General features: G+C 38.0%; 1 protein-coding gene across 1 annotated transcript; it reads right to left on the bottom strand.

The window, feature by feature from the left end:
- Positions 1-15959: 15959 nt before the first annotated feature.
- Positions 15960-26418, bottom strand: ZNF330 (zinc finger protein 330; the record flags this gene model as incomplete). The annotated part of the gene is made up of 9 exons (XM_080697318.1): positions 15960-16231; positions 17744-17861; positions 18884-18930; positions 20059-20163; positions 20618-20744; positions 22585-22664; positions 24298-24368; positions 24467-24486; positions 26299-26418. 9 exons carry the CDS (start codon positions 26416-26418, stop codon positions 15960-15962), a joined length of 960 nt encoding a protein of 319 aa, XP_080553444.1.
- Between the last annotated feature and the right edge of the window lie 352 nt (positions 26419-26770).

Here is a 26770-nt window from a genome sequence, read left to right as displayed (position 1 = left end):
GCTTACATGGTATGTTAGTTGGCTTTTCATTGCTGTAACAATATACCCAAGAAAAGCAACTTAGAGGAGGAAAGACTTATTTTGCTGTTTCAGAGGTTTCCGTTCATGGCCACTTGGTTCCTTTGAGGCAGATCATCATGGCTCTCTGGTGGAGGAAAGCGACTCCATCATGGCAACCAGGGAACAGAGAGAGGCAGGGGACAAAACACACCCTTCAAAGGCACTCTACCCAGACTCCAGCCACCTTTCATCTCCATGATGTGTGAGCGACCTCTGCCCTCCACGATGTGGGAGCAACTTCCATTCTTCATGATTTGAGAGCAGCTCTTCTGGCCACCATGCTGTGAGAGCAATTTCTGTCATCCATGAAGTGGAAGCAGCTTCTGTTCTCCACCATGCAGAAGCAACTTCCGGCTGCCATGATGCCAGAGGAACTTCAGTCTCCATGAGGTGAGAGGGATTGCTGCCATGATGCAAGACTGACTTCCGTCCTTCATGATGAGGGAGCAGCTGGATGTGTGAGTGGCTTCTGTCCTCCAGGATTTCGAAACGACTTCCATCCTCCGTGATGCGAGATCAGCTTTTGGCCTCCAGGATGTAGGCAGAGCGTCTGGCCTGCGTGATATTGGAGCGGTGTCCCTCCAGGGTCCCTGCCACTGAAGCCTCTGGCATTTATGCTTCAGATCTGGCTCTATGACCTGAAACCTCGGGAGCTATGCATCCCAATAAATCTTCCCTCCTCTTAAAAAAATAATCATTTTACCTAAGAACACAGCAATATTTTTACATCAAATATTTATAAATATATGGACATATCATTATCAATATCTAGTCTCATTTATTCCTATGCATTCAGCACCCAAAACTGAGCTATCATTTTCCTTGATAATATTTAATATTAGTTTATAGTAAGAGTCACTCACAACTACATACAGGCATGATTCAAAATGTATCAACCACAGACTTTTTTTTTTATATAGTATTGGGGTTGGAACCCAGGGGCATTGTACCCCTGAGCTATATCCCCAGCCCTATTTTTTATTCTTTATTTTGAAAAAGGGTCTCACTGAGTTGCAAAGGGCCTCACTAAGTAGCTGAGGCTGGATCCTCCTTCCTCAGCCTCCCAAGTACTGGGATTACAAGCATGTGCCACCATGCCCAGTGAACATAGACTGTTAAGCTCTGAGGTCACTTAGCATTCTACTTTCATTACTAGAAAACAAAAAGTCGTTTTAGTAATTTTTTAAAAAATATTTTAGCCTAAAAAAAGCAAAAATAAACAATTCCATCAAATTCAAAGATCTTTAAATTTATAAAGAAAACAGCTATAAACTCAGTACTTGTAAGACTGAGACAGGAGGATCACAGGTTCAAGGACAGCCTTAGCAACCTAGTAGGTACCCTGTTTCAAAATAAAAAATATATACATAAGGGCTAGTGGCATAACTTGGAGGTAGAATACCCCTGGGTTCCATCCCCAGTACCACAAAATTTTTATAAAGAAAAGAGATTTGTATTCTTTGGGATTCTCATGAGCCAAAGAAATGAAAAATTTAGTAGCATAAACAAAGTACAGAAAGCATTCTAACCTCTAAGAGTACAGAATAGAGTTGTGCTGGATTCATATTGTAAATACTGCCCAATATGAATCCAGTAAACAACGATACATGTCTACATCAACGTATAGACACATTGTGATTCAACACATCACATTAGAGTGACTGAGAAAAATCCAGCTTTATGGGACTTCTCATTTCACATAAACCCATATTAACTAGGATGGAAACTGTCTTCCTTAAAAAGTATATACCTTAGCCGGGTGTGGTGGTGCACGCTTGTAATCCCCGCGCTTGGGAGGCGGAGACAGGAGGATCGCGCAGGTTCGAAGCCAGCCGCGCTGGCGTAAGAGACCCTGTTTCAAAAATATAAAATAGGTCTGGGAGTGTAGCCCGGAGGTAGAAGGGCTTTCAGGAACCCCAGTACCACAAAAAAAGTATATACCTTTCACTGGTATATTTATATCTGTAAATTATTTAAAATTATTGAGCACAACTAGTGTGATACAAATTTCAACTCTCTCATGTCAATCTACATTAAGGGAAGCGAGTTGCCTAAATCATAAATTTACATTTCAGATGTAGTGAGCATTTAATTTCAAAGGGCATACCCTTGGGATGACGAATAAATGCATTTAGATTTTCGTTCATTTTTTTTCTTGACTTTGTACAGCTCTTAGCAATAGTCAGGACTTTGATCATTCAGATAATGAACATAAAAAAGTGGGTTTCTCTTTGGCAAAAAATTAAGAAATTCATGACAAGTTCAGAGTTATTCAGAATATTGTTTAAATCTTTAGAATCTTGTAAGGACATTCTCCCCTTACACCTGGAGGAATGAAAATCTAGAGTCCTGTTTAACTTAAATATAGTACCCTGAGCTATATTCCTAGCCGCTGGTTCTGGAAATTTTAGGTTACCTGTCTCCAATAGATGATTGGTCATCCTGACAGAAGAATAATGTTGAATTTGCCTTGGGTACATTTTTTATATGAGAGGCTGATAAGCACTTAAAACAGAGAGCTGAGACTTTGATACACTTACAGACTGGCTTATATTACAGAGATGTGATCACTACTAAAGATGTAGCAGGCAGAATCTAGACTCACACTTGTTCCATTACTTCCTACGGGGAGGTGTTTTCTTTTACTTATTAACTGTAAATGGCAAAATAAAAGAAAAAAAAACATTTGCAAAAAAGTAACTAATTGACTTCAGGTATTTTACAAACACAGGCAAAAATTTGTATTAAATAGCCTCATCGACTGTCTTCCTAACAGACACCTATTTTTCAACACCAGGAAAAGCTTATTCATAAGAAGATTAGAGAATCAAGACTACAGAATTATGATTTTTGTGTTAAAAAGAAATCTGTGTATTTGATGATATATAGGTACAATGATTGAGAGAATTTTACTTATCAGAGCAACAAGTTATAATTCATAACAGTGATTCAGGCTTTGGAATTCTGGATTACCATCCGATTCTATTACAGTTTTGGCACATTTACAGGACGTGAGTTTCACCATATGTACAAGTCTAATTTGTTAGATTATACAATTTGGTTAGTATTTGCAAATGCTTATATCTAAAAGCCAGATAATTAAAGTAGTTTAAAATGAAATCAAATAGATGATATTTATAAATGCAGTTTAAAATATTTGAAAGTGTTTAATCAACTAAGCCTATAAACAGAAACAAACATTTTTCAAGATGTTTCCTTTAAAATTTTTGTCATACATATAGATAAAATGAAGATTTTCAAGCTAAACTATGGAGGACAAAAGATGTTATCATGTATAACTATGGAATATTAAATATATATTCTTAATATCATGAATAAACCCTCTGTGAGAAAAAATAACAACTATATCACAAGGGTATCAAAAAATCAGAGCATCAGATAACTGTTAGAAAATCAATGTAACATTTAAGAAAATACAGGTGCAAAAGATTGCAATTAAGATACTTATGGAAACCATTTCCTATAAACAGGAAATAAAGAAATTAAAATCAAATTTAAATATTATTATAAAGGGCATGACATAGTCTCAAAAGTTAAGTATCCTTAAGAGCAGAATTACTGAAATTGCTCAAAATAATGATTATATTGTGGAAATCACAATTATATATGAAAGAAAATTACTGTCCTAATATTCTATGAACTAAGTTTTGGATGGAGGAATAAAATTTCCAATAACAATATAACACAAAATTTCAAAAGGATTAAATTTAAAATATTAAATGAAAGTAAAGAAGGGTATATTCAGGAATTGTATTTGAGGGCAGCAACTGTTGTATAAGACCAACTGTTGTATGCATGTATATTCTTATCATTTTATTCTTTAGTATGATGTATAATTACAATGCACCAATAAAAGTATACAAAATGACTATATGCTAGAAGTTTGCATATAACTGTGAGAATAGAAAGAATTATCTCTATTAATATATTCTGTTATATAATAATATGATTTCTAATAGTGTACGCAATTTATAAGTAAACATATATATACCTTGGTAGCCTGATTATCTATATCCCTCTGTATATATTTTGGTTGTTAAGACTTTAACATTTAATATTTAGGTCTTTTCACTGAGAAAATTGGAAAAAATACTTCGTGCTTGAAGCTAGCTTAGACTTGGAACTATATAGTATTAGAGTCTTGAAACAGGATAAAATCATGATGGCGAAATGTATACTGTATACAGTTACACATTCAATAAAACTTTTTTGGGGTACTAGTGGAGATATTAAACTCAGGGCTGCGTACATGCTAGCACACTCTCTACCACAGAGCTACAACTCTGCCCTTTCAATATTGATTTTGAAACAGGGCCTCCCCAAGTTTCCCAGGCTGGCTTTTAACTTGCAATCCACCTGCCGCAGCCTCCAAGTACCTGGGATTATAGGCCAGGCTCCTGTAACTACATGTACCAACCTTTAGTTCCAACGGGTAAACAGCATTTAAAGTGAGGGGAGGAGAAAAAGCCAGCAAAGGAGTCTAAGCAGGGATGGACTGCCACTGCGGTTAGAGGACAACTGGAGGCATGTGCAGTGGTGGACATCAGAGGAAACGTCCTTAAGGGAAAAGCTAATGGCCAACTGTGTGAAAGTCTGAGCAGAGGTAAGATAATGGAGCTGATCCTTGGCTGGGGCAGACTAGAGATCACGGGGACCTCCACGAAAATAGTCCCTGAGTGGGTGGCCAGGTAAGGAAGCATAGTAGCTGGACCAGCAATTGAGAAGTCAAACAACAACTAATGCTAATGGCCAACTGTGTGAAAGTCTGAGCAGAGGTAAGATAATGGAGCTGATCCTTGGCTGGGGCAGCCTAGAGATCGCGGGGACCTCCACGAAAATAGTCCCTGAGTGGGTGGCCAGGTAAGGAAGCATAGCAGCTGGACCAGCAATCGAGAAGTCAAACAACAACCAATGCTGGCGAGGCTGTGGGAAAATAGGAGCTCTCCTGCACTTTTGGTGGGATTGCAAATTAAAGCAACTGCTGTGGAGATTCCTCAGAAAACTGGGACAGGATCTACCATATGATCCAGCTATGCCACTCCTGGGTATTTTTCCAGAGAAACTGAAATCAGAATGTTTATAGGAGCACAATTCACAATAGCCAAATTATAGAATCAACTTAGATATTTATGAAAAGATGAATGGATTGCAAAATTATGGAATATACACACATTGGAATTCTGTTCAGCAATAAAGAACAAAATTATGTTATTTTCAGGAAAATTGATGAACCTGGAGAACATTATGTTAAGTGAGATTAGCCAGTCACAGAAAGCGAAGGACCTTATGTTTTCTCTCATATGCAGAAGCTAGGGGAAATTAGGATATAAAAGGAACTTTAAGTAATGGAGGAGAAACTCTAGTTGACTGAGGGAGATGGCTTGGGGTAATGGAGAGGAAGAGGGGGAACTAAAGAAAGAATCATTTTTGCGACATTGTGTACATATGTGAGAATACCAAGGCCAATCTCAATATCTTGTATAGGGCAAGGGGAGGGGCAGGGTGGGGGAAAGGACCTCACCAAGTGCTGTGAGCCTGCATGTTGGCACCACCATGAACTACATCATGATATAAGACTATAATACACCAATAAAAGTATTTAAGAAAGAACAGACTATCTTGCCGTTGGTACCAGACACTGCATGGAGATACCATCCTCCTGTTGATCCAGGATCCCTGTAGGGATCCAATTCTCCCTTTCCTGCTACAGTCATATTGTCTTTAGTTATTCTTCCATAAAAGAGCAATGCTAAGAACGATGCTTTAGTGGTCCTTAAAAGAATGGCATATCTATGATGTAGTTCTCTAATAAAGCAATACGCTCAATGGGTGCTATTTTGTCTACGTCTAGATGTAGCTCATAGTTGAAATATCAGTAGAGGTCACCGTAGTCTCACACTCAGATACTAAAAGACATTAATGTATTGGGAAGCCAGATGCTCCAGGAAATTTAGCCCAAATAAGTCCCTTTTTTAAATTTAAAAAAAAAAAACTGAGTAAATGGCAAAATCTCAAGCAGAGAGAGAGAGATTTATTTTATCATCTAATGTTGTATTATTCAAGATGTAGTATAAGTGATGTACAAATGCACTTAAAGTACACATGATGATGCTATTGCCTACTAATGGCTAGCTTAGTGGTTAACGCATTCTTCCTAATGGTAAATTTTCAGTTGGAATGGCTTTTTGCCAAGGCAGAAGCTGATGGACTGTCGCTTGATCTAAATTCACAATGTTCTCATTTTCATCCCAACAAACATTAAGGCAACGTCCAAGGTCTCTTGCTGAAAATAACTCCTGAGTGAGAAAAGATTATTTAAAACCAGGACTGGGCTATTCTTATTTTCTATGAAGACTCATATGACACAATTTAATAAATTATATTTCTTAGTTTCATTACTCTTTATCATGTCCTCCCTTAGTTTCAGTGATGGCTCCTTTTTACCCCCACTATTCTCCCTTTTTTAGTGTTTTAGTGGGAGAGAGACACTCAGAACTGTTTTAATCCAGGGACATTTAAGAAAAAGTATTTCTTGGGTTTCAGCCTAGGTCACCAGGATCCTGCAGAGGATTAAAGAAAAACTCCCATATAACTCTTTGTCTTTCTCTCTCGTCATTTGTTTCATCCAATAAGAGACAGTTGCGATAGTTCTGAAATCTTGTGTTCTTTGTTCATTTGACCAAGTAACATCATTTGGCAACAGGTCTGGTTTTATCGCAATAAAAACATAATTATTTTAACCCATAGATAACTTTTAAGTTTCTTAACTATCAACCACATAACTTAATCATGTTGGTTATATTAATCTTTTAAGGAACACTTAAGACTGACATAAAGAAGATCCTCCACAAATATTCACTGAAGGGAAATAAAATATTATCTTTAATTGTCTATTTTTCAAAGCCTCGAAATGAAGAAGCTAAATCCAACACCTCCTGCTATTCCTTCCAAGCCACAATGGGAAGAAAAAGATTTAATGAGTGGTATATTTTTTGTTATGTGTGTGTGGGGGGGGTACTGGGGGCCGACCTAGCAGGGAAAGACACTTAGAAAGATATTCAAAAGTTAAACAAAGACTCATACCTTACCCCCAAGAGATTTACATTTTCAAACCACATTGACAAGCACACATAAAACCAAAAAAATTATATTTCAAGGAAGAAGGACATTTTGTCAAGTTGAAAGACAAAGAAAATCAAACATTATCTTTAGACTCAAGTTCAAAGCCGGGTTGAGAAGCCTGGGTGGCATTCCCCACTGAAATTCAGAGGTAAAATATTTTCTTTAAACTTTCCTTTTATCCAACAAAAAGGATTTCCAGGCAAGTAAAGCTTCAATAACACAAGTCCATTTTTAGTATGATTGTTCAGTCACGTTAAGCACATTTGTTTTTTAATAAAATGTTATCAGCAAAATGAAATAATTTGAGCTCACCTAGAATATTATGCTCTCAAGGGCTTGAACAATATTTACCATCAGGTGTTGAAAAGTCAAAACTCTATAGATCATGTTAACTCTGCTTTTCGTCATGTTTTTCCTCTTGTAGGCTATGTTTTTAAAACATCACTATCCACTAAATCATTTGTTAGTAAGATTATTAGTTTACTGATAAACATTGATAAGATTTTAAGTCGAGATTACTAATATAGTTCTGGGAAGATAGCGACCCAGGGAAGTAGCACATACCAGTCCTGCTGACACCTGATCTTCATTGCCTTAAAAACAACATTCTTACAAAAGCCAGAAAACATCAAAACTTTAAAAAGAACAAAGACCAAAGACGGCAGGGAAAAAGGCTAGAATATCAATCAGAGAGCAGAAAAGAAATCCGCCTGCCTCGCGGCCACAGGCATCACAGAAGCACCATCATGCCTCACTGCACTCTACTCCAAAGGCAAACAGGAAAACAACTACAGACCTGAAGTAAGCCGCTGCAGATCAGTGAAAGTGTAAGCCATCAGTTCCTCCTGCGCAAACACCAGCTACAACTTGCATCAGTGGTGGCTGAGCTCACTGCACCCTCCAGAGATCCAGAGCGGCACTCAACAACACCAGGAAAGAAACCTGCCTGCCTCCTGGCATCAGGCACTGTGGCAGCCCCATCTTGCCTCACTGCACCTGACTCCAGAGACAAACAGGAAAACCAAGGACTTATGGTAAGCAGCTGTAGATCATCGGAATTGTAAGTCATCTGTTCCTCCTGTGCAAACATTGGCTACAACTTGCACCACACCTTCCAGAGAGCCAGACCAGTGCAGAGCAACACCATAAGTGAAGCTGCAGACCCTGTGTGAGAACGCCCAGCACAGCGCCCCCATGGACTCACACAGCCCCGATAAACTGCGGGTCTGAGACTTTGTGATTCAACCCGGTGAAGGTGGGGGTGGAGTCTGCTGTTAGACAGAGCAGAGGCTCAGTCAAACTCATGCTCTGCATCAGTAGAAAGTGTGAGGGGCGACCCACGCTTCTTAACATTAGATCCAAGTAGTAGGATTTCTGGGATCACCACAGACCACCTAATCATGGTGAAGAGGAAAAAGTTGGACCAGCCCAGTCCTAGCAGTGCAGGAAAGAGACTATTGGTTTGAGTTTGGTCTCAGAGGCATCTACCACCTAGAGAGGCAGGGAGACACAGAGACTCCACATCTGTGGCAAGGGTAGAGAGCAATCTATGCTTAACACTAGATCTAGCCCCATTGATACTGGTCATCTGCGTAAACTGAGAAAGAGAGAGCCAGGCTTGCAGTAGGAAAGGTGCTAGTGACACTCGGTGTCTGCACAGAGAGAGACTGCAGAGGCTCAGTGTGCTAAATATTCATATATTTGTAGGGTTGCATTATTTTGTTATTTGTTTGTATGTGTGTGTGTGTATATGCTTGTTTGATTGCTCTATTCCCAACCCCTCTCCCAAGCTTCTTCCCTTCTACATACCTAACTTTCTTCTCTCCATCCCTTTTATTTTCTTTTTTCTTTTTTTCTTTTTCTTGTATTAAATCCACTTCTTACATTATACTAAAAACTCTACATTGGTCATTAGAATACTACTAAATTTTCACTATCTCTAATCTCTACTATATACTACCTTACTAAACTCATACTTTCATTTATTTGATCCTGTCTGTGACTTTACCCTACTCCTGCATTTATGACTTTACTTCCCTCTTCACTCAACCTTCCCTGTGAATACAACATAATTTGCCCTTGGATATACCAGCTGACACCTAGACACTGAGAGAAATCTATCAAAAACAAGAGATACAAACTTCTGAAATCATGAGAAGGAGGAACAACAAGGGAGCAATGAGCCCCCAAAACTCCACAATTACGGAACCTGACAACACAGATTGCAGAGATCTCCAAAAGGTCAAATTAGGAATGTAACGCTGTAAAAATAATACAGACTTCTGAAAAGAATTTAGAGAGGGTCTGAAGGAAATAAAAGATGCAATCATTGAAGTGAAGGCATCAATGCAAACTATAAACAATCAATTATACCACATGGAGAATAGAATCTTGCTCCTAGAAAATGATCACTCCAAAAATGAACACATAGCATATAACTTAGAAAACACAATTCAACAGCATGAATTGGTTGTTGAAAAAAGATAGGCAGGCCCAATTTAAAAGAGCTAACCTAAGAATAATTTGTATAGAAGAGGGAATAGAAAGTGAAACCAAAGGATATTAAAGAAGTAATATCAGAAAAATTTCCAAACATAGAACAAGAGGTTGATACACAGATACAGGAAACTTATAGAACCCCTTTTAGACATGATCAGAAAAAAGATTCACCATGCCACATAATAGTCAAACTGACCAATAAAAAAGCCAAGGAGAAAAATCTAAAAGGCAACAAAAACAAAAAACCAACTGACCTTCTCCAAACTAGATAACATCCTGGGCCACAAAGTGAGCTACTGTCAATAAGCAGCCTGACAGAGAATACAGGGAAGGTATGTGTGTGTGTGTGGGGGGGGGGATCAAACCATTTCTCCCTTTGAAATTCATGGCAATTTCAATGGTAAAATGTCCACATGCATTAAGGCTGCAGGTCCAAGTTCAGCTCACAGAAGTCAGTTGTACCCAGCAACACATGCCCACAGCATGGCATGGTTTTAGGTCCAGTCTTCTACCATGTCGGAGAGTTTTTGTTTTGTTTTGTTTTGGTACTAGGGATTAAGCCCAGGGGTCTTCTATTTATGGGTTATACCCATGGCCCTATTTTATTTTTATTTCAAAACAGGGTTCTGCTTAAACCTGTATTTTCCTCTCTCAGCCTCCAAAGTGCTGGGAATACAGGCATGTATCACTGTACCCAGATGTAATATAAGATTAACTCTGAGCTTTCATACATTATGCCTAAAAGACCACTAGGGAATTCAGATTCATTTATCTCACTTATTTAATAGTCAAAATAACTTTGTATTACTCCCTCTTTGTAGACTTGAAAACGTAGGGAAAGAAGTTAATATTTTAACTGTAAATAATAAACCCAGAGCTGAAACAAATAAATAAATGATCCCCAAATTAAAAAAATGAATCAGTAAAGCATATGCAAATATAATAGTAATTTCATACTGAAAATATCTGGTGTGCCTTTGAAATCAATTTGGAACATGATTTAATTTATTCTAAAGGTACTGAGAACATTTTTGAAAATCCTCTTTTGTAATTTCACACAGATGTCTTGAAAAGATTATACATCTTGATTCTTCAAACATTCCTAAATTTAATTTCTGGAAAAAACAAGAATCACTTGGAGTCAGTGGTGCTAAAGCTAAGACATCTCAATTATGAATCAAAATTATGGTGATGTCTACAAAATTCAAATGGCTTCTAAAGAAAATATTAGCTATCGCAACTAAAAAATCACGAATGGTCCCTAAAGTTTTTATTTACTTATTTAAAAACACTTTATATTTGTTTATTTTAAAATGTTGTATTTAAACTGATTCATATATCCTTCTCTGAATCAGTTTTCCTTGACTCTTTCAAGAGTTATATCCTAGCATTTATTTCTACCTTTCTATATCCTATATTTTTGCACTTCTCCTATGCATATTTTTAGTCTGTTGTTAATAACTTCTACCTTCTTTAGCTCCATCTCTTTAGAAAATATTGTATTTAATGTGTGATTCCAGAGAAGTAAGAGTGGTCCAAAGAGTGATGCAGTGGAGAGAAAGATCCCAGGCAAGATTCCTGAGGGTCAGAGTCTTGTGACCAGCTGATTTCTAGAGAAACCATTGAAAGCTGCTATGAAAACACAGGAAGGAGGACAAAGCTGTTCACCTGCTCCTACCTCTCCTTCATCAGAGGCCACTCCCACCAAGATTTAATATCCGGTTCTTCTCCGTTACTCAAAAGTAGATCCACACAGTACTTGGGAGAGACTGAGGCCAGAGGATTACAGGTTTGAGGGCAACCTCAGCAATTTAGAGAGGCCTTCAGCAAGTTGGTGGGACCCTATTTTTAAAAGAAGAAAAGAAAAATAGGGTGAGGTGTAGCTCAGAGATAGAACACCCCTGGGTTCAATCCCCAGTACTAATAAATAAATATATAAATAAATAAGTGAATGAATGAATGAATGAATGAATAAATAAATAAATAAATAAATAAATAAATAAATGGACCCAAGCAAGGCCAGCAGTTTCATTTAATGTCTCAGTGGCAACTGAAAACCTAACACACATGGCAAGAAATGCCATTGGTTTGTAAGTGCAAAGGAGTTAGTGGTTAGAAACTGCCGCCCTTTCATTTGTAGCAGTAGCAGCAGCAGCAGCAATGGTGAGGTTACATGACCATAGAAACAGCACAGGCAGTTTGCTACTAAATCTATTTTAGCCCAGATCTGGGGGAGCACAATCCCTGGCTGACCTCAGGAGCTAACTGCAGGGCATCCTTTTTCCTATGGGAATGCCAAGAACTCACGTGGTGACAGCAACCTGGCTGTACAGCAAACACATAAAGGACCTTAGCTACTGTTAGCATGGTATTGCCTCTTATTATTCCTAATAGACTTCAAGCTTTAAAGAACTTAAAGAATGTCTTTCTTATCTTTAAAGCTTTCTTTGTCTTCACATGCTAGTATTTTGGTAACAGGTGTGTGGCAAATGTTAGCTCAACTTTTACCTTAAGATAAAAATGCTGCTGTTTGGTAGATAAATAGTATTACACAAATTATAAAACTGCTGTTAGCATGTAATTTTGCCTTCATACAAAAATCCTTTTTCAAAAACACCCTTACCTAGATGGACACTGCATCTTAATTCTGATTTCTTATTAAAAATGGTTTGATATGTCTGATTTATTGCACCATGTCTGAATCCACAAAATATGATTAGGGTTTAATATATTAAGCTTTATTCTTTGAATTGTTCCCATTAGCCAAATAAGTGACCGAGGTCATTCTGTGAAGCACAGTTGGGCATGCTGCATGGGCTCATTCACTTTCTGAACTGGACTAATACATTCTGCATGAGTCAAAGCCTGTAGGTGACTTATAAAGGTCATTTCTTGCACACCTCATTACAATATTCCAGCAAAAAGTTTGCCAAACCATGACCAAAGTGCAGAGGAGGAAAATATCTTTATCCCGTGTTCTTAAGTGTCAGCAATTAGGTCCTATAGAACGATATTAACAGTTATTTGTCACAGTTCAGCTCAGGCAGCTCAGTCAGCCCGTCACTAGATAGATGTTCAGCCGTGCAAAACAGCTGTGCAACTGAAGGCTACATAGCGGCTCCTGCCTCTGTTGCTTCAGTGGCTAACCTGGTGCCATGACCCAAATCCCTGTCCCCAAGGTGTCTAGGCACTGTGCCCTTCACAGGCTGGAGTGCACGTCTGCTTACAGTCCCAATGGGCAAATAAACACTTGGGCAAATAAACACATGTGATATACTCACCCATGGGCTCAGGCCTATTGCTTCATGTTAAGGATGATCCCCTGGTCTGAACCATGTAATTTAGGATCTCATGCTAGTGAATTCACCTTTTGAGTTGAAGACCACGCTGTCTGAGTCAATGGATATGTGTCAGCAGGTATGTGTCAGTTGGTAAGATGCACCGACTTGTCCCTCACCACTGGAATCCTGAAATTTCATCAATGTAATAACACAATGGGACCTTCATCTCTGCACCCTTTAGGTCCCTAAGAGTGGCACTAAGTTCTGTCCTCACTCTAGGCAATACTACTGTTGATTATTTTGGGATGAGATGGCATGAGAGGATGAGAATTCTATACTTTGAGTTTGGATTGTCTCTCAAAAGCTCATGAATTAAGGCTTGGCCCCAGAGTGGTACTATTGGGGATGATAGAACTTTTAAAGTGTGGGACTTAGTGGGAGGCCATTAAGTCACTGGGAGAGTCCCCTTGGAGGTGATAATGGGACCTTAACTCTTCCTTTGAGGTGAGTGGTTTTGCATTCTCCCTCTCCTCTTCCCTCCTGTCCTCCTCCTCCTCCTCCTCCTCTTCCTCCTCCTCCTCCTTCCTCCCTCCCTCCCTCTGTGCCTCTCCCTCTCCTCTCTCTCTCCCTCTTCTCTCTCTCTCTCTCTCTCTCTCTCTCTCTCTCTCTCTCTCTCTCTCTCTCTCTCTCTCTCTCTCTCTCTCCCCCCAACCCAAAGCAGCACAGCCAATCTATCATGGACTGGAACCTCCAAAAACTGAGCTGAAATAAACCTTTCCTCTTATAGATTATCTCAGAGTTTAGTTATAGTGATAGAAAACTGACTTCCAAAGGCAGTTCATCGGAAGCTTCCATCTACCCAGAGGACCACTGGATGCTTCCACGTGGCAAGGACTCCTTTTGTTCCTGAAGTCCTCCCTCACTCTACCAGGGAAGCCACAAGGATACTGAGTTTCTGGCAATCGATGTTGATTCAGACTCTGTGTCTAACAGTCTTTAACATGCCCTGTATTCTAAGAATTATTAAATGATTGTGGATCTTTGGGAAAAGCAGAGAGAACCACTACCCTGTAGAGACAACAAGGGGGTGCACAGTCCTTCCTTCTGCAACCCAGGCATCTCTTCAGTCAGCGAGCTCCAGGTCTCTGAAAACTGTCTCAGGTCCAGAAATCAAGCCAGAAATGCAAACCTTTTCTGGAGTTGACCAGCCTCAGCCTTCACGCCATCCATCCCTAATTCTGTCTCATGCCACAGCTGTATTCTTGGCTGCTCTTCTACTTTGCCCCGGTATGTTGTAGTAATCTTCTGCAGGTGAGGTCCCTTGGCAACCATTCCTTTGATAGTCATTAAATTGTGACCCTCTGACTTGGAGCAACTAGGCACTGCTATTCAGCCATTATTTTTCATTCTGATCACACTGTCACCAGCAAGCCGGGCTTTGTAAGTTTCCCCTTCTAGCAGAACTGGCCTCCAGAAATATCCTCCTTTTCAGTGGTGCCTGTGCTGTGTGTCTCTGTAGCCTGGCTAAGTGCTGTGTCCAGAGCCTTCTCGTGGAACATAACCCTGGCTGGATCTTCCGGCTGACAGCCTATGCCTCCCAGCACACTCAGTTCTCTGACAACGGGCCAATGCCTTTTTCATGCTTCCAGGAGCCATTCTGATGAAGTCACGTCAGCTCCGTGAGGCACCTCCATGCCTCACCTGTGAACCTTTCTGCATTGAGAGCCATTCTTCCAACACAGGAGCTTTGGTGGGGTGGGCGGGAGGGGACTCTAGCCTAAACCATAACAAGCAGCATCCATTCAGATGCTTGCATGTTAGTGTCTCCGGTTTCCCAGGTCACGGTCTGAGCTTGACATCATAGTCAACAACTACCTTTGAAGTTTACCTATTCGCCATGCTACATCATGGGCTTGGCCTCTCGTAACAAGATATGAAAAGCTTTTTCACATGCAACCATCTGCCCTCTGGCTGGCTTTCGTTACTGCCTTCAGCTGTTGTTCTGATCGAACAGAGGACGGCATAACGAAAGCCATCCAATTTTCTCCATTCATCCACAATATCAGCCAGTCAGAGACTGCTTCCCTTCTATGATGACATCATCCGAAGTCACTGTTAATGTCAGTGGTAACAATTGAACTTGTACCAGTTTTCATCTACCCCTGATGTCCAGCACCGCATAATTAGTCACTGTCTATTTCGATATAAGGCAAAAAACTGAGTAGCTTATGGAAAAACATTGGAATATTGTACAAATTACACTGAAAAAACTGAGAACAAGAAATAACAATAGTATTTAAGGGAAATACTAGATTTATTGAAAAGAAATAAAATTTCCTGGGTAAAGCATCTATATTATTATTTCTGGTACTGTCTCTAAAAACTGGCTAGTTAGTCACCTTTGTGAATACATTTAGGTATGAATAACAACTGCTCAGCACATACATTGTGAAGAGATAGATGAATCAATTGCTAAAACATGCAGGACTATTTAACAATAATATGAGTATTTAATGAAAATTTAAAATGTAACATATGATTTCATTCTATGGACAGACATAAAAATTAAAAATACAGTAATCCACTTGATCTATTTTAAAAAATCAGATACAATGAATTTATATAAGCGGTGCTTTCTTAATAAAAACAGTAATTTGATTTCAAATAAATATATTACCATTCTATCTCTTTATCCTATATATATGTATCCAATTGGAAAAACCAATTAGGTTCCTGAAATCAGTAACAATCCAATCCGTGATATTTCATTTTCCTAGGATCAATAATCATCTTACATTAGAAACTCATTTCCCATCTACTAAAAGCCTGATTATCAATTCCTATAAAACTGCCACGGCCTACTCCTTGGCTAGTGTGACTAGTATTTGCACAAAGTCAAGTGACAGGACTTCTGAAGATCCTTGTGCTACATCAAGACACGTGTTTCTGTTCTTCTCACACACAACAGCAGCTGTCCTAGTTCTCTTGTTCCTCATAGTGAGCATAGCCACTGGCATAGGTCCTTCCTAAATTCAAATTAGTAAACAAATCTGACGATTCAGCATCTGAGTCCTTCCCGCCTTCATCTTCTTCCTCTTCATCATCCTCGGCCTCGTCCTCCTCCTCCTCCTCACGGTAGCCGGCCTCACTGTACTTGTCAGATGAGAGGTTCTTCCAATAGGCATCATACCCAGCAGCTCCATCTCCCTCTTCACCTCCAGTCTGCCTGCCAAATTTCAGGGAGCGTGCTACAAAGGACAGACAGACACTGGCATTTAGTTCTACTTCTCTACACCCTCATTTCCTTTTATAACATAAAAAACTATGTGAACTGCACCGACTTCTGGTTACTCTCCAATAAAAAGGTACATCACATTTTCCTAATTATCACACACAGTGAATCTATATACAAACTACAATATACAATACACTACATTGCCATTTCACTTTCAGAGTTAGAAAACAAAACTAGGCCAACAGAAGTCTCCAACAATAATATAAAATTAAACTACTCTTGACCTGGTCAATCAAAAGTTTATTTTTTCTTCTGGAGATTGAGCTCATAAGCATTCTACTTCTGAGCTATACTCCTAGCCCTGTTTTATAATTTATTTTTGAAACAGGGTCTCACTAAGTTTTTGAGGTCCTCACTAAGTTGCTGAGGCTGGCATCAAACATGCAAGTACTTGGATTACAGGTGCACCATCACACCTGGCCAAAGTTTATTTTTAAATCATGTAAATCTCAGAGCATAGCTAATTTTATGTTATCACATTTGTCTTAAGAAAGCTACTAAAAAAAAAAAAAAAAGAAAAAAGAAGCCTACTTTATAATGCAGATGACCTAGAAAACAATTACTCATTTCTCATTCTTTGGTAGTGAACAAAATTTGGTGTGATCAGCAAAATCACCACTCCAACCTACCTGTACAACTACATCTTTAAATAAAGTACTGTCAAGTGTCATTTAGGACTACAGCTCCATTTTTACATGTTTGGTAAACTTCTCTTTAATAAAACGTGAGCTGCATTACTGTAAGCCTGAGGTAGTCTTATCCATAAAAAATTCTATAAAAAACATAAAACCAGCCAGGCATGGTGGTGCACGCTTGTAATCCTCGCGCTTGGGAGGCGGGGACAGGAGGATCGCGCAGGTTCAAAGCCAGCCGCACTGGCTTAAGAGACCCGGTTTTCAAATAAAAAGTATAAAAATAGGTCTGGGAGTGGAGCCCGGAGGTAAAAGGGTTTCCAGGAACCCCAGTACCACCCCTCCAAAATAAATAAACAAACAAGTAAATAAATAAATAAATAAATAAATAAATAAAACCATTTCCTATAATAATAATGTATCACATAATAAACACTGTGTTGAAATGTTACACACCTAAGAATAACTTCAAAATGAATTTGTCTTCTAAGCACTGAAGATTGCCACCTCTTGGATATTAAGGATTTATAACTTAATATTGTTCAATAAGGAAACCTTGGTAAAAACAGGAAACTCACTCTTTTCTCTGTAGTCCCTGTACTAGGCGAGGGAAAATACCAAATGTCAAAGTGAATGCTGTTATTTTCTTAAGTTAAATTGGAAAATTGTACCCACATATTTTTTAAGACTATAAAATCCCACATGCTTTAGATAACACATTTATCTTTAAAAAGTGGGAAAAAAATGGCAATTTTAAAAATGAGGAAAAGGAGATAAAGCTTGTCTAAGCAAAAAACCAAATCACTCCATGAGCATCTCAAGAAGAGCCTTACTCGACATGCTGAGATCCTTAGTCTCCTGAGTTTCATGTCCACATTTAGGGCAAGGAGGCTGTTTCCCTTTTTCCTGCTTAAACACCTTGCTTCTTGTATGTTCATCACAAAAACAAGCCTATACAGCAAAAGTAAAAAATAAGTTTAAATATAGAGAAAATATTTATAAAAATGTAAATACAAAAGATAGCACTTAATATTTCAAGGGAATTTATCGTTTGATGAAGGCAGAGACTGAGAATTTTGTTGAGACTAGTCACCCTCCTGATCTCATTTTCTCTCTAGGACTCCAAGACCTAACACAGGCAGAGACGGAACATGACATAGAGAAACACTGATCTGTACACATTTCAGAATTCACACAGGCACTGGCAGCACAGGAGTGAACAGCCTGTCTACTCTCATAAAGAAAGGTCCACATGGGGACAGTGGAGAGGCAGTGAAGGACACTAAGCATTGAAACAGAAGTGCGGGGCGGGGGGGGGGGTGCTTCATCCAACATGGGATCCAGGAAAGGCACCGGGGAGACAGACGTCTTAGCTGAGGGACAGTGAAAGTGAATGGGGGAGCAGCAGGGTAAGCAAAGGGGGAAGAGTGCTCCAAGCAAAGGAAACTGCATGGTGACTGCCTAAAAGCTTGAGCACAAGAACAAGTTCCAGAAACCAAAAGCCCCAGTAAAACTGGAGCATAGTCAGGAGAGAAAGAGAACAGGATTAGAAGAATATAAGAACCAGAAGTGTTTCCAAAGGGAAATGAATCGACTCTTTACTGATCTCTACACAACAAAAATACTAGAGACATTATGATCATCTTCACTTTATCAAAACTCTTCTAAGCACTTGCATTTTGACTTTAAGTTAAACATCGCCAAACACCTTGGTCAGAATAGTCCACAAACACAAGGGCTAAAAAAAGCTGAGCGAGGACCCTGAAGACACGTTCACTGGTGGCAACTAGACCACAGGCCACTGCACGACTGAGGAGTCACTGAGCTCTCTCAACTTCAATTTCAAAGGGAAAAGAACTAAACTACATAATTTGTAGACCCCGCATGGATTAAGTACAGCTATGAATAATCTATGGACTGGTAGAAAAGTATAGGAATTAAAAATATCTGTATAGAAAAATACATAAACATACCTTACAACGAAGACATGAGTGCTGACCAAGCCGATTGCATGAAACACCTGTGGGAGACAGATTCATCTTAACTCCTGTCAGTTATTCAGGTCTTGTTTTCTTCTTTTATTCTTTATTGAACCACTAACTGCTCTCCATGGAATTATAGTCTCATCAGTCACAGTTACTTGTCTTTTGAATTCAAATGTTAGAAATATACAAAGTTCCCAAGCCCCAAATAATATAGTTCAATTTTTATATTATGCATTCTACAAAAGTCTAAGAAAGGTTCAGACATACTATACACTCTAAGATGCATTTACATAAAAACTAAAAATTTTACAAAAAATTTAGAAATTTCTACCTAATTATGAAAATTTTATGTATACAATGTACATGTTTTATCTGTCTCAGATCGATTACTTACAATTAAAATTTATAGATGAGGATAGGAATTAGAATTTCAGACCAGAACAAGAAGCAAATTAATCTGAATATCTGGGGAATTTCAGTTTTTTCCTATGATGGTAACTATTTATTAAGGGCTAGAGACCACATCACATAGACTAATCCTATCTGTGAATTCTCATTTTTATTAACTTTGTGAGAAAGAAATAAATTATCTGCAAAGATGACTCTATTACTAACACAATCAGCACTACTGGTTTTCAACTAGGAAATACCAGAGAACTGTGTATGCAGGTTAATACAGATGTCTGGCAGCTACTACAGACTTAAGAATAGAATCCCCAGAGATGAAGCCCGGGTATCAACTTCCCCAGGTATTTTTGATACATTCTCCTGGCTAAGAATCACTTTAAAGAATGTAAGAAACAAAGTAGGAGCTGTCTCACTTGAGGGCATTTGGAAATGGGAAGGAGGAGAGGGGCTTTGTTTGCTATTATATAAATTGAAGGTGAAAATGACATTTGGTACTCAGGACCAGGAATACTAACCAGCCCACAATGCCTGGCCAAGTCCACAAAATGAAGAAGTGACTCAACCAATATGTCATTGGTATCCCTGTTACACAATTCAAAACTAAGTGTTTTAATCCTTTTTCTAGAAACAAAATAGATATATGAGTTAAAGTTAAAAAGTAGAATACAATTTGATTGCTTTTTCATAAGTTAAACATTTATACTTTTCAAAATCTTGGATATAAAAAAAAATCTCATACGAAATAAAAAACTTACATTTAAATGTTTCTGCCTCTAAAACCTGGCAGCTGGCTTGATGCTCAAATTGATCGTCTTCACAGAGAAAGTTATGACAAAAAGAACAACTGAATATTCTGCCTCCTAATAGGTTGAGAAGAGAAAACCACAAATGAAAATATGATAAACTTCACCTCAAAGAATTCCCATCTATAACAGTGCTGAGAAAGGGATGGCAAGCGATTTCAGAAGCACACCAAAACTGCACTGCGGTCTCCTCTTGGGTGAAAGATGAACTGAAGGCTGTTGAAGTACTTGAAACCGAGCCATAAAATGGGCTTCCACCATCTCCCGGTTACTACAAACTACCTGCAACACTCAAAGACACGAGCTGTTCCCCCACAACTCCTCTCCTTAACTTCTAAGGTAAACAATGCTGGCACGATTCTCGCTGGTATCAATCCCCTTCCATCTGTATCGATCATCAGTACTAGTAGAACTGAAGGTCTCCTGAATGTATCGTAAAACCGGCATTCATAGTATTTAAAAGTCAGCTTTTACTTCCAATAAAGCTCATCTCGTGTACCTAGTCACTCACCGTGATCCCAAACACCTCGCTCACATTCAACACACTCGGCATCAGTAAGAGGGCAGGCACAGGCGTGAGTACTCAGACACTTCCTGCCATGGCAAACCCAAGCTTCACAGAAGTCACATATCGCACCCTGCAGCCAAGAAATAAGAACAAGGAGTCACTGTCCTGGATCTGCTGCCACCGCGGCTTGACCAAGGGCAACCATCAAAACCATACCCACTTAGCAATGTATTAACTGACAGTAATGGGAATTAAAGAGGGGTCCCTCAAGTGACTTCATCACAGCTATCTACTACGTACAAAACCCAGCTACAAAAACAAAGGGAGCAGCCAGGTGCGGTGGCACACACTTGCAATCCCAGCATTTGGGAGGCCGAGACAGGAGGACTGCGGTTTACAGACAGCCTCAGCTACTTGGTGAGGCCCTTTGCAGCTCAGTGAGACCCTGTTTCAAAATAAAATAAAAAAAAAAAAAAAGGGCTGGAGTTGTAGCTCGGAGGTAGAATGCCCGGGGGCTCCACCCCTAGTACTGCAAAAACAAACAAAAAACAAACCAAAGGGAGCAGAAAAAGGGAGACTAAATATTTACCCTGAAATTATTAAATTAAATAAATTCTAATTCCAATTAAGTTTGGAGTCCATAATTTTAAGCTTTCTTTTCTACAGCAATTCCAGTAACTAAACTGTACTTCCAGACTATCATTTTAAAAAATCACTTTATCAGTATAATTCATGAATTAAGCCTATAACCTTTCTAGAAAAACAGAAAATATTAAACTCTAGCCACTTTTTCTTTTAGACAAGTTTAGCAAAGTAAAATATATTGTACTAAAGTACAGGGTAAAACTCTCCAATTCTTTATCAAGGTAAGACATTAAGAATATACATAAAGAACATTAAGACTTAGAATCTTAGACTCTTAAGGGAGTAGGACCAGATGATCTTTCTTCTATAAGTAAGAAATAGAGGAAGCCCAAGAAAAAAATCCAAATCTATTTAAATTATAATTGAACTAAACTAAATCCAAGTCTCCTGAACCTCAATTCAGCATTCTACTATTCAAGGTTTTATAACAAAAAAGACTGGAAATAGTAAACAGTAAATAGAAAGAATGTTTTTGTTTTTGTTTTATGGTACTGGGGATTACTGGGAAGGGGCATTCTACCTCCAAGCTATACCTCCAGACCTATTTTATATTCTTTATTTTGAAACAAAATAAAGGTCTCATCAAGTTCCAGAGGACCTTACTAAGTACCTGAGGCTGACCACAAACCTGTAATCCTCCTTTCTCAGCCTCCCATGTACTGGAATTACAAGCACGCATCACTCTGCCCAGCTGGAAGAATATTTTTGACTTGTAAAAATGGATTCTCAATATTTTCAGCAAATTCTTAAATACATCCATTGGATCTCTCAGGCTTCTAACAGAAAAGAAAAACAGCACGTCTAAACTAGATGGAAGGGCTTTGGGAAAAAAATAGAGGATGGTAAAATTACCACCCTTATCCTGAATGGACAAGGTAAGGGGAGGGAGAAGTTATCAGGACTCAGAGAGAAAGCTGATGGACAGAATACCTGGCCATACAAACAAAGGTCTGCCTCATGATAGAAAATTATATGTTTTTAGAAAATTATCATGAATAAAATATTCTCCTCGATACAAAAATAGCATTACTTCCATCAAGGACTAGAATTTGTACCTACCTGAAACATAAAATAATACAAAAGAATGTAGTAATTGATATTTAAAAGAAAAAACATGTTTTAGTGAAAGGAGAGCAAAGTATATCGCACAATTAATTTCTTTTTAATATGCTAAAGTCTGATTAAGACACAATAGAAAGGTACCATTAAGAAATGACTGAAACAAGACACAAAGCACTGCCATTTAGTAAACAGTAACCACTGGTCAGGATAACTTTTTCTTACCCTTGGAAATCAACTGGTCTTAAGAAGGACAAGAAACTCACCACCATCGCGAGACCAGTACTGTATACACCAGCATGTTTTATGACACAATCTGAGGACTTCATCATGCATTTCGTCTTTCCTAAAAGAGAAACAACCCTGCGCTCAGTCTCACAAAGTAGTACATTCAAGCATTCACTAATTTCTCTTTAATCCAGCCCAAACTCCAGTGCAAATAATTTAAAAGCAAATGGAATAAATAAGTATCCCTTACTGCCTACATGACTAAAAAGAAAAAATATAACTGAGATCCCAGTACTTGAGTCAGATCTTTTGATACTAAAAATGCATTAATAAATCTGTAAAAAATGTATTATAAAATAAACTAACTTATGTACTAATTCATGTACAAAAATCAATGATTGTGGGTTAGATTTTGTCATTCAATGATTACTTTGGCAGTTTAAATCTTAAATTTTCAAGTGAATCGTAACACATTTTACAATACCATGATTTGAAATGAATTTTACATTTTATAATTCACAACAAAAACCATCTAATTTGAAGTTGTCACTTATTTCTTGTCAAACCAAACCAAACGAAACCAAACAATCACTATGCAATTTTAACTGGTTCATTTAAATTTATCTGTGTGTGAAAATTTACAAACATAGCTCCTAGTTAAACATTTTTCTAACAGAAGTTTGAATTAGTATCCAAATGAGCATTAAAAAAATCAAGAATAGTGTTTACAACTAAAAAAATCACAATATACCACAAAGGCTCTCAACTAGTAGCAAATACCAAGCCAAAACACTGTCAGGAACTCTGCTTATCAGATATCATATGCAGACTGAAGATGACATGTTAATCACCTGTCTAAGATTCCACAAAGTGACACTGGGAGAAATAAAAGATGCTCAATTTTCTATTATCTTGATTTCCTGAGGAACAAAGTTAGACGACAAGAAATGGGCAGGAAGAGGAACTGGAAACGAGGCAGCAGCTGTCCAACTGTCTCATGTCTACGACTAAGTAGAAGAATCCTCAGTGGAAAGAACACCAAAGTACAGCTCTGCAAAATCCAAGCCCAGAGAGGCTAAAAATATGGGAAAACTTTACCTCTTAATTGTCCACAAAACTATACCTTACTCTGAATTCATTTGCCTCTTATAATGATACAAAATCAGGTAGATGAATGTGCTATCTAGGCCAGTTTTTCTCTTTTTTGTTAACTGTAGAACTAAAAAGATGTCTTGACAACTTGAACTACACTAGAACTATTCAGACATGCAGCCTACACATTACTAATATTCTGCAGTATTACTGAATTTAAACACATCTATAGGCACAGCACAAATTTTTCTACATGAACTAGCATCTCCTAAATGAAAGGAATTTTTCTTTAAATAAGAATCTGAGGGGTAAGTTTAGAGGGAATAATCAGTTTTCTTTATTACAGGTCTTCAGAACTTTTAACATACACATATATAATAAAAATCTTCCATATGAGAATGAAAGAATGAAACCTGTAGTATTTCACAAATGTATGTTTTTAAAAAATGTCAATAACTCAGATAGTCTGTGGAAGACTATTTGGGAAACACCAACCTTGCTGGCCCATGACATTTCATTTGGTTTTACTCTGAATAATTATTTCAAGGTAAAAGTCTCTACCTATACTTGAAAACTGAATACAGGACCACAAAGTCAAGCTGATTAACTGCCAAATGAATATGTGACAAAAGAAAATGTAGGAATTCTTATATACTTACCACACTGTGCACAAATTGGTAACTTCTGTACAGAATTACAAAAATAGCAGAATGCTCTATTCTTCTGCCGCCTTGCCATGGAAAATAAAAATTCAAATATGGTCAATTTTTTATAAAAGACCATAAGGACAATTTAATTATGAACAGATAGGAAAGGAAATAAACTTACCTCTGACACTTGTCACATTCCTATAAAATATAAAAATATAACATTACTATTTCTGCTGGCTGAAAAATGCAAATTTACTTAATTATAAGAATATCTTGTTTTCCATGTTAAAATTTAAGTGGCACCACACTAAACCTTCCAACTTCACCCATGTACACAAGCATCTGCACACACTTAAATAACCAAAGTGTGCCACAAAGGTATAATCTGAGCATACCACACTGGAGGAAGAATTGAAATCACCAACAACAGGCTGAATACTTTGTTTATTGAGTGTTTTTTTAAGAAAACATACTATAGAATTGACAAAACAAACAGTAGAGAATGCAAAATAAAGACCACAGAATATCTATATTTAAATAGGGCTTTAAAAGCTTGCCTTAGTCTGATTCCTGACCATTTTTCAAACCTTTTGTTGGCCTATTCTTTTTAGCATCAAGTCACTATTTATAGGTCAGACTTCCCAAATAGGTCTTATACTCTCCCTTCTCCATGCCTTTATGTATTTGAATACTTTCTTTTAGTCTGTGCCGGATGGAAGTCCTAGTGATACTCTCACCTCTTCTGAACTGCATTCCCTCCACCCACTTTCAATTTTATTACCAAAGTCCTAAGAAATACATGGAACTTTTACTGAAATACTTATCACAATCTAGCACCCATTATGTGTATTTTTGTATGCCAATTACCTTACTTGTTTTGTCTGTCCAGGAAAGGGCCCTGACAGAGGGAATCCCACTGTCATCTGTTCTATGTGATCCTGCCTCCACCCTCCACCTAAAAACCTACTCCTAGGAAGGGCACTGGCTCAGGAACAGCTTATCAGAGTTTATTCCGACTCTGAGTTCGAGAGGTGATCTGATATACGGTAACCATGAAGCCAAAAAATGAAGACAGTGTGGGAAAATAACTAGTAAAAACAGATTAAGCAAAAAAGCCAAAGATGGAACACAAGAGGCCCAGGTTCCAGGTGTCCCTAGTCCCATCTGTTTTCTTCCTCTTTTTAGCTACAAGTTATTCTGTTATTGATGCAATAGCTATTTTTCCTATTTCTGTTACTTATAAATTTCTGTTACTTATAAATAAACTAAGTAATACCCAACGCAACTGAGCTATCATTTTGTAAAATAAGGGCCACCTCATTCATTCATCTATGAAACCGCCATAGTACCTGGCACAAAAGATGTGGTAAATTTAGGCAAATTTAGGCATGCAAAGCATTTCACATGCGTTTGATGAAACAACAGGAAAAAGAGGATTCATGGGAATGAAAAAAGTAAAGACACATTAAGGAGAAATGGGATAGCCTGGAGAAAAGAGCCAAAGTAATAATGGCATAAAATCTTTTGCTTTTTCACAATTCAAAACTACTAAAATTTAATCCATTCAGCATAGGCAAATAGGGTAACTGAACAGGAGGCCAAAAGAAATGTGGAGAAACTGGGAAAGTCAAAAAGTAGAATTAAAAAACTACTAATAGAAAGTGATGAAAACTCAAATACAGTGACAAACTGAGCTACAACGTGTCAGGCTAGAGAGAGTGGAAAATGTCAGGAAAACGTCACACGTCTTCAAGTATCCATTCATGTTCAGGATCCGTCACCAACAGTACCTGAGGTAATAGGCTAGGTTTTATAAACAATATAAAATCCAACAAAAACCACTGCTGCTAGGAGTTTGTGAAAACAATGAACTGGCCTCTGATACGAGTTGCAGATTCAGTAATGAGGGGAAATCACTGTATATTCAATGAATTTCGGGGCGGGGTTATTTCAGGTAAAATACTATATAGTTTTTCAATACTAACTGACATTTTAGAAAAATACTGTTACCATTGAAGCATTACATGGATGTTTAGCTAAATCCACAGTGCTTCTTGACGCCCTCAGCTGTTTTGCACGCTCTCGGCGGTTCTCGGCCTTCTTCCTCGCGCCAGTCTTTTTTTTCGGCATTTTCTCCTCTTTCTACACAAGGACAGAAAAGATGTAATGGCCTGGCTGCATTTAACTATTTTAATAAACTAAGAAAGAGTATACCAAGGTGGTCTTATTCTTCTTGAATTTTAAACAACTCTCATTCTGATGGTTATGAAACATTAAGCAAACATTATGCCAAGTGTCTTTAAAGAACTTATGTGCACTAAACAATTCTAAAAAATGTACACATCAGACAAATTTACCTTAATAGACTAGTTCTCGTCATAAAAGTTTCTCTGATACTAAATATTCTGAACCTCATCACAAAAAACCAGTGTGATATATCATTAACAAGAAATCACTATAAAGTTATAAAGTGCATTTTTAC

The sequence above is a fragment of the Muscardinus avellanarius genome (assembly GCF_963383645.1).
Source record: "Muscardinus avellanarius genome assembly, chromosome: 6".
Taxonomy (NCBI): domain Eukaryota; kingdom Metazoa; phylum Chordata; class Mammalia; order Rodentia; family Gliridae; genus Muscardinus; species Muscardinus avellanarius.
The sequence above is the reverse complement of the archived record's forward strand: the minus strand, read 5'-3'. Positions and strand labels throughout refer to the sequence as shown.